The following is a 12,388-nucleotide window of genomic DNA, read 5'->3' as shown; positions in this document are numbered from 1 at the left end:
ATAAATAATATGCACTCCAAACACACTTGTACGTTTGAGGTACATTATATCTGTTCATTTTTTCTGTCAAATAGAAAACTACGTAGTTTCATTTACTAATACTACTGTTGATGTGGCACATAACATTGAATGCATATTTAGGGGATGTTTGGTAAATGAGTTTCAAATTCAATTTTAGCATGAATGGCTTACTTTCTAAATCAATATGACTACACGTAATTGTAAATTTGACAAATTTAAGGATTTCGTCCTCAAATGCTTACCTAATCTCATATGAATCATGCGGCATGAAATTCTAAAAAACATCATTTATGAATATTATTGAATTTGAAATCCATTTACCTAATATCCCCTAAATATGCATTCAATGTTATGTGTCATATCAGCGATATTTATAAGTATAATTACGTAGTTTTGTATTGGACAGGAAAAGTTTTGTGTTGAACACAAAAATTAGACGGAGGATCCCGTCTATTAAAAAATAGAGCCAAAATGAAAAAATATTCAAAAAGGAAAGGAGACACCTACTTTGGGAAGCTATACTCCACGCGACGACGAACGCGAAGGTTTGGCTTGTAATTTGCAAAGGGACATTGCATCACGAGGGGTGACCATTAAGGCATTAACCAAACATGTCCGGTGCGAAAGAAGCTGAGGTCATTTTCGACCTTTACCCATTTCGCCACGCGTCCTCCATGGGAGACGTGGCGTCGCGTGGCTGTGATTTGAACTCAAGAGTCCTCGTTTGTCGACACGTACCCCTTAATGTTAAGTTTAGACCATATCTGCCACGTAGGAATCCCTCGTGGCACCCATCCTAGTCAGCATACTCCTCCAGCCCTTTATAAATCCTCCTCGCTCCTCCTCTTTGGCCTTTCACCGGAATACCCATTTACTACCATCATCGTCCTAAAAAACTGTCCTCTTCTCCCGCTTCATAATTTCTGCAGCTTTACTTCTTAACGGAATCGACGCTTTTTTTTTTCTTTTATCAGGAAAATTTCCACTCCACCGCCGGAAAATGAAGACTCTGGCCGTCGATCATTATCTGGATTGCCTGAGCGCTGATGATACTGATGCATTCTTGGCCGCTTTTTTCGATTTATTTTCAAGCCCTAAGCAAAAGCGAGATTATGTTTAACTTGCCAGAGCTTCGAAGCTATTCCTTGCTTTGTCTCTCAGATGGCTTGCAAATTACTAGTATTACCTAGCATTAGTAGTATATTATTGACCGTAATCGGCAAAATGAAGGTATTTGTTCTAGTTTAAACCTCTTCGATTTTGGTAGATCGTTGATTTTGGCCAAATTCTCGTTTTTTGTGTTGATAGAATTTGGTGATCCGACGACGATATACTGCCCACAAGTCATCGATTTCTAGCCTTTGTAATATGCACTGCATATTTCTCCCTGATCGGTGCCTTTTTTTGTAACTCTTAGATAATAGTACAGGAAAAGGGTTTTTGTATCTGTAAAATTTTTTAGTACAAGTGGAGATGATCAAAATTTTTGAAGTCATCATCGTTGACTAGTAAACATTTAAGAAAGCGTAGAAAATATAGGCGGGGAAGTTTTCATTCCCTGTTTTGTTAACTGGATCACAAGAGACGTGCCATTTCCCATGAAGATTCAACCAATTGATTTCACCTCACCCGAAGGATCATCAGCTCCTCGATATGAGCCGGTGAAGCCGGTAATCAAGTCTCGGTTCAAGCGGCTTTTCGAGCGGCAGTTCTCGAGTGTCTTGAAGATATCGGCTCCGGAGAAGTCAACAGGAACCATCGCCGGTGGAGGAGAGTCACATTTTGGGAGGGAAAATTGCGATGACTTCGAGCTGAGTTCTGTTTGCTTGGATAAGATGGTGGAGAATTTCATCTACGAGAGCGGTGACAATAAGCAGAGGTGTGGCCGGCAGCGGTGCAAGTGCTTGAGGGGGAACGGTACGGACAGCTCAGACGATGAAGCCGACTCAGTCAATTGCTTCGGTGAATCAAACCATACCAGTTGCCCCGATGCATGTGATTCCCTCAAGGTAATTCGTATTTCAGGTTGCACAAGGATATTGTGAGGTTCCAGTTTTCTGAATTTTGTCGTCTTTTGTTCTTCTTTTTGGTGGTTGTGAGCAGAGTTTGGTACCATGTGCTTGTGTTTCTGAGAGAAACCTATTGGCTGACATTGCGAAAATCGTTGAAAAGAACAAAATTGGCAAGCGCAAGGACCATTTTTGCAGAAAAATTGTGACTGATGATCTTTTAACCCTCGGCTATGATGCTTCAATCTGCGAGTCTCGCTGGGAAAAATCCTCCTCTTTCCCAGCTGGTAAAAACTCCGCTTTAAACTTTGTCCTGCCTTTTACTCCTTAGCTATGATCTTGAAATTTTATCTCATATATTATGGAACATTTGTTTTTTGCAGGGGAATATGAATACGTCGATGTTTTGTTTGAAGGCGATAGGCTGATAATTGACATCGATTTCAGATCAGAATTTGAGATTGCAAGGTCCACTAAAGCCTACAAATTGATCCTACAGGTCTTGCCGATTATATTCGTCGGCAAAGCTGATCGTCTTCAGAGGATTGTGAGCATTGTCTCTGAGGCAGCAAAGCAAAGCTTGAAGAAGAAAGGCATGCCCTGTCCCCCGTGGCGAAAAGCTGAATATGTCATGGCCAAATGGCTCTCTCCTTACACCAGAGCTACACCGAAATTAACTCCAATGCCATCAGCAATGGATTCCCATGAGAGGGATGTGAAAGTTGAAAAGGAAGATCCTTTAAATCTAAAGGAGGGCTCTGGAAGAGAGTTTGAGCTGACGATCGGAGAGAAAATCTCTCGAGTTGAGACAAATGATTGTGCTGGTGAAAATGAAGAGAAGTCTCTGATGGTGGCAAAGCAATGGAAGCCCCCGGAGACTAAGCCAAAGAGTTCACAGATTGGTGTCAAGATCCTCGCTGGTTTAGCTTCTGTCATTGAAGGCTAGACTTGAAGTTTTGATATTTTTAATTTTTGGATTTTCTTCTTTTTCTCATTTTGGTTTGATCATCGAAGGACCAAGGCTGAATGATTCCCTTCTGTTTTTATTGCAAGGGCATGGATAGGTAATATACAGAAATAACATGATGCTAGAAAATTAGAAATAGAGAATAACAGCTTATATGGTAGCTTGTACTTCGTCCTGGATGAGAACCCCACATATCTCATAGTACTACTATATCCAGTTTGGCCTTGGATTTGACTTGTTCATCGTCATCATTTTGCTAATATTAAAGTCCCAACTCAATTTGTGGTGCAAAATTGCTGGCTAGATTCTATACCATTTCCCTTCTCCTCCTGCGAGGGCGAGCAGCATTGACCCTATACAGAAAGGCAAATCGATAATGACCTGGTATGGCAATTTTGTGCATATGTATGTGTCGAGTATGGTAAACTCGTGTAGCTGTTGTACTCCGTATGTTAGCGTAAAAGAAAACGGTTGGGAGTTGGGACAAGAAACGGCCAGCTCAGCCATAAAATGGTTTTCCTAATGTTCGAAGTTAATTGGGCTGCCGGGAGAATAGAGAAAAGAATAGATTTCACGGACGGTCTGCACCCTGTCACGGGTTCATATCATAAAATGAGTCCTCCAGACAAATATGATGATTTATGATGGCCAAAAGGGGATGCGGTTAATTATTTATGGCCACCGAAAGATGGATGAATGCAGGGGTTTTCATGGACTGAGCCATCTTGAGCTGCATTTACAGTAGTCTTTAACTTTGCTTATTAGTTATTACTACCGGAGTAGTATATATACGGGTAGTATTAGAGCCTAAGCTGTTGACGGCGAAGGTGATTATAAAAATTTTAACTACTACTGCTAGCTGTGGTGGCTGAAATGAAATGCCTTAAAAGGTGTTCTATCAGCTCCGGGACTGAAGACGGTCCACCACTGCCTCTTTTGGGAAATTGTATTCAGGGAGCTCTTTTGATTACTTAAATTAAAAGTGCTTGGAATTTTGGGCTTTTTTGTCACATTAAAATCATTGCCCGCCCCTGTGAGATACCCCGAATTGTTTTTTCTTTTTCCTTTTTTGTTTGCATTTAAAATTTTTTTTTTTTTTGGCTTAGCGGGCAGCTGCAGTCAATCCTAGGTATTTTACTTTAGTATACAGTGCATGTGGTTTAGGATCTGTTAGTTTATTTATTTTTTTTGTAAAGCATGTGGGTCAGGTTGTTAAATTCCCCAAACGCAAAGCTATGATGGGAATATTTAATGAAAGGTAAACAACAGTAGAACATTTTGTTTTGTTAAATGGATGCTGCAGTTTTTTTTTTTTTTTTTTTAAATATATATATAAAGCTTTACAGAGAATAGCGGGTTGATTGCAATGATTCAATCATGTGAATGTGTCAAAATGATCAGAGAATTTTACAAGGGTCCTGCACCCTTTTAGTAAAGCCTCCAAAAAAAAAAAAAATTTTTCCAACTCAATTACTCTCAATATTCCGTCTTTCGCTTTTGGGTAGGAGCGAAGGTCTTCTTAATTACTTTCATCTGAATAAATGGAGCAGCACGTATTGTCCGGGTAATGTTTTTTTTTTTTGTCAGACTTTTTCAAGTAAAGCAATTAAACCTAATCCCAAAGTCCACCTCAAAAGCCGGCAACTCTTGAGGCAACCTTGGGGACTTAACTACCCGACCCTCAAACCCCTTAGAATCGATGTGGGACAACGGGAAGGTTGGAAGGGAAGCTTCTACTAGACCTTAACTAAGACCCACTTACCTCAGAATTCCCCCCCGACTTACGTCTTTGTCTTTTTTTGTCAGACTTTTTCAAGTAAAGCAATTAAACCTAATACCAAAGTCCACCTCAAAAGCCGGCAACTCTTGAGGCAACCTTGGAGACTTAACTACCCGATCCTCAAACCCCTTAGAATCGATGTGGGACAACGGGAAGGTTGGAAGGGAAGCTTCTACTAGACTTTAACTAAGACCCACTTGGTCACTTGGAAGGGAAGGTCCGGGTAATGTTGCTTGGTGGGGTAGTGAAGGATGTCTCTACCTTGGCCAGCTAATTTTCTCCTCAGAAATTTTGACACAATCATCCCTACTTATATCGACCATAAATATTTCATTTGATTATAAACAACAGATATAGTTATGGGCACTCACAAGTCGCAACCCAACACTGCATTGCGTATGTGAGATAAAAAGATAATTAAAAAAAATAATTAAAAATATATTTATAATACAAATAAAATAATATTTTAAAAAAATTTTGCTATCCAAATATGCTCATTTTGAAATATCTCAAAACACTTTTTTGAGGAATATGGTAGTAACTAATAAGAAAGTTGCAACATAGCTTTGTTACCGCAACACGCCAAGTCAAAGGCGGATGCTTCACCGAGGGGTTTGGCAGAGTAACTTGTTGGACTAGAATACAAATTTACTAGGCTAGGGGCCGGGAGACTGGAAAATACGAAGCCAAAACTGCTTCCTTCTTGATGGTCAAAAGAAGGGCATGGATCCTCTCTTTCTAGAAGTGCTGTCCTTTAGGCTTCACCTGACCAGACTTCATCCCAAAGTAACTCCCAACTCTCAACTGTCGGCACCCTTTTGACATTTTTGTCTTCGGCAGTAGTAGGGTCCCCCTTCCATTGGTATTTCCATTCTTTTCAAGCTCATTGGGCCGAGGCCTTGTATGTTTCGATGGATCACACTGATGTTGGCCAAGAAGCTCGATATAACAATTGGGTTATTGTCGAAAGCTGTTGGCTGGTTGTTCATCCTGCCGATTTGATGAGGTTTTCGCCCGTCTGCAACAAGGAGTTAAGGCATAGCCTGTACAAGGTTAAGAGTTGTATGGGTTTAGTTTTGACTTATAGTCTCCATCTGTGATCTGACCCAAAAAAAAAAAAATTAATCTTTTCTACACTGATAATGAGCATTGAATGAATGATAATTATGTAAAATTTGAATTTGAAATTTAATTTTTGCATAGATGCCAACGATGATGATGTATACAGTTAGTGTAGGAAATATTTACTCAGAAAAAAAGAAGAAGAAAGAAAGTGGACTATTCTCTAGTTTTCTAACCCCTTTTAAGGTTTCAATTAATATCTCTTGATTTGGTTGCCAAAAAATAAAAAAATAAAAAAAAAGGTCGGGGGCTTTTTGTTTGTCAATAAAATTGGTTTGACGAGTACAAGTCCACCGGCCACTATCAGGCCACCTGCTATATGGTGACGCAGTAGGTAATGGGATTTAGACCCGTCTTTTAAATACTATTCATTTGGAAGTTTCAGGTCTGAAATCTGAATTGGCAAACTCGTCGCAATTCTCAGTTTCTGTACTATTCTGGACTGTCATATATGTGAGCATTAATGTCGTATGCGTGCTTATATTATATATGTAAAGCTTGTAATATTCTCAGGTTAGGTCAAGTATAGCAATTAAACGACCATCCCATCAAGTAGCGAGGCCTATATAAGATCATGACTTTCGGATGGCCCATGAAAATCCATTCTATGCAGGGAGTTTTTTTTTTTATTATTATTTAACAAGAAACGCTATTCAAAAGTACGCACTAGATAACTCTCGTCCAGCGTAATAGCCCGTCAACTCCATGGAAAATTTGACGTATGCACTAGATAAGGCTGTTGAGCAGGGAACTTTCACTTTTGATGTCCATGTTAAACAGGAGAGGATTTTTTTTTTTTTTGGGGGGGGAGGGGGAGGGGTGCTAACAGGTGAGGAGTTTTGCTAGAAAGCAGTTCGTCCATAGTGCTAAAAGACTACGCCTTGAAAATCCCAGAAATTGAACAAATTTTCTACTGTATACTTTCACTTTGGCTTGATTTTATCAGGCGCGGGGATATTTTTTTGCTTTTATTATGATAGAGATCATACTGAGAAAAGAAATCTTTTTTTTTTTTTGGGACAAAGTGGAAACTTGGATTTAACTAGTCCCTCCTATCCTCTGTATCATTTTCGTACTAACCAATATATATATCTATATATATATATTTGTTTGACAACCATGCCTGCTTAGAAATTTACACGAATTTTCAGTAGTTTAGAGCCTAATGCTATTACCAAAATTAAAATTCATGTTAGAATCGAGAAAACGGAAAGAGCGAAAGACCTAGAGGTGGAGGGCTCCCACCCTAGGATAAAAAATATATATATTTAATGTGCGGCAGCCAAAAGTTATGATCGTTATAGGAATAGTACCTGTTAATTACCAAGTTTTGGAAAACAAAAAAAAAAAAATTTTTTTTTTGTGGGTTACACACAGAACTACAGAAGATTGGGCTTGAACAAATTGTCATAACTAAGACAGTTCTCGAAGATGTGGCAATAACATGAAGGAATATGTTGGTCATCCAGGGGGGATAACATATCTATTACAGACATTTTACAGTTTTCCCGTCTCTTCTTTACTATCTGAGAATAAGAATCACGCCTTCACGCCACGGAACCTGTTCAAGGGTACCTTTCTTCTTCTTTTTTTTTTTTTTTTTTCTGGACAACGATAATAATTATATAACTTATTCTGTCATAATCTACAGGAGAGGGGGAGACTAAGAAGATTTGTGTGTTATGAACTAATAGATATGTAAATCTGGCTGGATCAAAAAAATGTTATGGCCTAAGTCCCTCCCAAGCTCAGTGGTTTGTTCAATGGTACCTTTCGAGTTGCGATTCAATTGAATTGCTCCTGCTTCGGGGATGTTAATTAATGCATTCATGAAGGCCCATGCTTTGGGCTCTCAAAAGTGACCTGCAAATCTGGACCGTGGACTACGCAAGCCACAGCGTCACGGTGTACCTGTAAATTAAAATACTACTAGGTGATGTTCACCGTGCTTGCGCACGGTGGTACGTTGTAAGTATGCCCAGGTTGAGAGGACAGTAAGCATTTATTTAAAAATAGATTTGTTGTACAGAGAAATTATTTAGCTGACCGTGCTTGTTTTTGAATTCTTAACAGGGTTACGGAATATATATTGCAAATATAAGCACATTTGTATTTTTTGTCCTATAACCTTTGACATGCACTTTGGTAGCTCGTTAGGAGTGAGTACGGAGGCATTGAGGCTAGAAAAAAGGAATGTTTGGAAGCATTCGCGTGTTCGGGGTAACTTTTTCAGCAGGAGAGAATTTGATTTGGTAAGTGGATTTTCGTTAGTCGATGGCGTTGTCACAGTAGGCAATTGTATGAGAGCCGAAACACCAGACAGAGAAATAACAACTCAATGGATACAGAACCTGGTAAAGATGCTCGATGACCACCCAAAGTAACATTGGCAGGATCAGCAAAAGAACTTTGTATAGGAGGTGGACACTGGCTGGTTCCAACATTAGCACGATAGGCACTACATGGCTGATCAGAACCAGCAGAAACACGAACACCTGTGTGTATGCCTGGTGAAGCCGCTTCCTGGACATCAGCTCCGCGTTTTCTTTTTGAGAGGCGAGCTGTAGGTCCAGGACCCGAAGGAGCAAGGGCCATATTTTTTTTCTTTGCAGCATTAGCTTCCCTGCAGCGCCGCAAGAGGTCATCCTTCTTTTCCCGTGCGGGTTGTGAGAGTAGCCCATGAGCATGAAGAGAAAAAAGAAGAGGCTAAACAAATGTATAAAAGATGGAATGAGCATGAAGGCTAAGCAGCAACAAAAAGTTTGAATGATGACGAAGTTCTAGCAGCAAAGTTCACATAGGGAAAGAGTAGAGAGTACCTTTAACTGAAGGAGATGGAACACACAACCTGCATGCAAGAAACACAAGGAACGGACTGAACGTTAACGACACATGAGCTGAGCAAAACAGCAGTGGCACATCTAGGAAGAAACAACAAAGAACAGTTCGACGAACAAGGACACATGGAATGACAAAATAAGCAAATAAAACCAAGCGCATACGGCTAAGAGGAGTAGCAGTAGCTTCAAAAACACCAGCATGTAAAACAACGGGGCTAAAGAGAAAGAAAGGCGCAAGTAAGGGGCTAACAAAGTCAACGCACACAACATGACCAGCCAAGCCGCGGATAAACGTAAACCATCTAAGCAGCAGGCACCATGGAAAAACAGTGTAGGGACAGGAACTAATCTCACAAACGAAAAAAGCTAACCAGTAAACAAGCGAAACTTGAGTGCAGAGTGATAGAACCACAGCCTAATTAAGCTCAGAACCTGCATAGGAAGGAAGCAAGAAATATAAAAAAAGAACCGAAAAGTAGAAATAGAACGAGAACCTCTTCCAGCTAACAGCAGCAAGGAGTATATTGGCGGTGAGAGGAAGAGCCCCAAAAAATGCAACAAAACCAGCGAAGGTTGAGGAACAGGTCCAAAATAAGGTGGAGGAGAGGAAGGGATGGCGAGGCGCCTGCAAGAAGGAGGACTAAAAAAGCTACTCTCCACCTCCGGCCATGGAAAGGCGGGCCAAGAAGCTCCATGAAAAGCCGTAAAGAGTGCCTGCGTGCTTAAAATCCGAGCAACCATTAAGGCGGTTGAAATTAGCGCACAGTCGGCCTGCATGTATAGCTGCCGTGTCTACTCTAAAATTATATATTGATGATGATTATTGATGGACAGCGATATATTAAGGTTCCAGGGTCCTGCTATCTGCCTTTAATTTAATAGGAAGCTAATCATCACCATTCCAATTTTAACAGCTCAATACAATATGAAAAGCACGCTGCTTAGCAAAGATGCAATAATCAGTGCTGCGTTCCAAGGAGCTTTCGTATAAGGTTGCTAGCAGAGATGCTATAATTAGCGTTGGGTTCCAAGGACAAAAGGCATTTGATGGAGGACGCCGATAACTTGCAGAATAAAGAAAAGAAGAAAGACGTTGGGTTCCAAGAAAAAAGAAGAAAGAACAAACAAACAAATAAAAAAAAGGGAAAAAAATATATAAGATTTCCAGCTCGGGCCACTTTGACAACCCGCACGTGAGCAATACATGGAGGACGACCATGTTTTGGCAGCCCCTTCCCAGTTTATATACATTCTTTAAATTACTCTGAATCCCGTGCGCGGGTCTAGGGTTGACTTTCTCGTAATAAGGGATGCGGACTCGTCTTGATTGATGGGATCGTTTGGAACAAAAAATTCTTTGTTATTTACAAAAAGCAAGTTCTTTTAATTATTTTTATTTTACATATATCACACAAGAAAAAATATTATGGTATATCATATCAAAAAATCTTTTCAAATAATCTTCTTTGGGTTTGTTTGAATTGAATATTATTTGATTTTTTAAAAATAATACTATAATACTTTTTTATGATGTTATGTATTTGAAATTAAAAATTCATTAAAAATTTTATTGAAATACAAAAAAAAAACTTTTTTGGGATTCCTTTTTCTTTATTTATATATTTTGAGAAGTGATTTTCTTTGGTTTATATTAGTTGCTTAAAGAAAAATGTCTTGACGAAGAGTGCAAAAACCATTGATATCGAAGCCAAGAAATAGCACAATATTGTTTAGCGTTACTTGTAATTGGAAAGCACCTCCCTAATAGTTAGGTCTAACTTCAATTTGTGCCATCCAACTTGCACCACTCTTTCTATTTTTTTTTTTTATTTTGCACCTTAAATTTTAATTTTAGACATTTTCTACCTTAAATTCTTAAATTTGGACATTTTGTACCATAAACTTTCAAATTTGCCTCATTTAAATTCAATCAATAGCAATGTTAGCAAATTAATTGCATAAACGACCTTATAACTAAATGGCAGTGTGTGTGTTTTTTTTTATAATAATATGATAGTGGTCAAAATGAGTGGAATTGAAACAAAACGATACATTATCATTAATTTGCACCACCTTTTATCTTATTAATTTTGCTACCAATATTAGTGATTGGGTTCATAGAAATTAATGATAATGTACTAATTTAGAATAAAACATTGATTTGTAGCATCATTTATTTCATTAATTTTGCTAAGGTTGTCATGAATTGGATTTTAATTGAACAAATTTGAGAGTTTAGGATGTAAAGTGAAAAAAATGATGCAAGTTGAGGGCAAAGTAGAGTTTTTCCTAATAGTTAATTTATGATTTAATAAAGCATTTTAATCAAAAGACATTTATTCTATAACTATAATAATGCCAAAATGATACACAGATACAACTATTTGTTTTCAAGTCAAAATTAGCAGATTAAATTTAAGGTGTTTCTAATGTAGTAATAGTGACCAAAGAAAAAGGTACATTGTGTTATTGTGATTTATCCTCATTCATCAGTAATAGAAATATGGATATAGAAATTTTGAGTTCACTAATACTTCTTGCAAAACGAATTTAAAAAACCTCTGCATACTAAGATGGGCCTGCATATGGTCTCAGAAACTCCAATCCATTAATGCGCTTTAAATTAGACAGACATTTTGGGTTCCTACAAGGCTCAACAGCGGAAATGGCGGCCCGTTGATCCATTCACGTGCCAGTACTCCTACAAGGCTCTGTTTGGATTTCTCAATTTTTGAAAAACAAGTTTTCATATACAATGTTACAGTAATATACACATAAAAATAACTCAAAAAACATATTATATGTATACCATATATAAAAAATAACTACAAATATATGTATATATAAAAAAAATAGACCACCACCTATCACTCTTCACCGCCACCACCCCGACACCCATGACCTTCCATCATCTCTCTCTTTATTTTCCCCGCCCCCAATTCCCTCACCCCTCCATTGACCGCAACCTTTTTGGTTGCGACTAAATTTGATCGCAATCAAAAGGTTACGGCCAAAAGCCGCGACTCATGGCTTCTGGTTGTGACCTTTCTAGTAGCAACCAGAAAAGGTCACGACTAGAGCTGTGGCTAAAGTCATAGCTACCACCCGCTAATGGGAGAGGATTTTGGGGTTGGGGGAAAGGAGGGGAGGGGGGAAAAGGGAGAGGAAAGGGGGAGAAGGAGGAGGAAGAGAGGAAGGAAAGAGGGGGGAGGAGAAGTGAGGGAGTGGTGTAATATTAAAAGAAAAAATCTCAAAAAAGTTGTAAATTATAAAAATGCTCCAAAATATATTTTAAAAATATATCTAAAGATAATCCAAAAAATAGTTACAGTAAAAGTTTTTTATATGCACATTTATAGTAATTTTTTTGAAAAATACCCTAAAAACAATTAATTCAAACAGAGTCAAAATTTTTGCGTATACACTTACCAAAATTTGCATCGATTTGACGTTCAAATTCAAAATTTGCAAGCATGACTTGTGGTATTATCCAAACACAGTGCATATAATATCTGTATAAAAAAAAGATAAATCCAAATCTAATTCCAAGATTGGTAAAAAAAAAAAAAAATCTAAATCCAAGACGGGCCATAAGCCCATAAATCCTCTTCAAGTAATTCAAGTCAGTGCCGTCTAATTGAGCCGGTAA

General features: G+C 38.4%; 1 protein-coding gene across 1 annotated transcript; it reads left to right on the top strand.

Moving 5' to 3' along the window:
* Positions 1-878: 878 nt before the first annotated feature.
* Positions 879-3,290, top strand: LOC113715832 (uncharacterized). Its single transcript, XM_072064083.1, has 3 exons — positions 879-2,030; positions 2,125-2,317; positions 2,414-3,290. The coding sequence occupies exons 1-3, from the start codon at positions 1,620-1,622 to the stop codon at positions 2,974-2,976; spliced, it is 1,167 nt and encodes a 388-aa protein (XP_071920184.1). The 5' UTR covers positions 879-1,619; the 3' UTR covers positions 2,977-3,290.
* Positions 3,291-12,388: the final 9,098 nt, after the last annotated feature.

The sequence above is a fragment of the Coffea arabica genome, chromosome 1e (genome assembly GCF_036785885.1).
Source record: "Coffea arabica cultivar ET-39 chromosome 1e, Coffea Arabica ET-39 HiFi, whole genome shotgun sequence".
Classification (NCBI taxonomy): Eukaryota; Viridiplantae; Streptophyta; class Magnoliopsida; order Gentianales; family Rubiaceae; genus Coffea; species Coffea arabica.
Note: the sequence above shows the minus strand (reverse complement) of the source record. Positions and strands in the feature narration are given on the sequence as shown.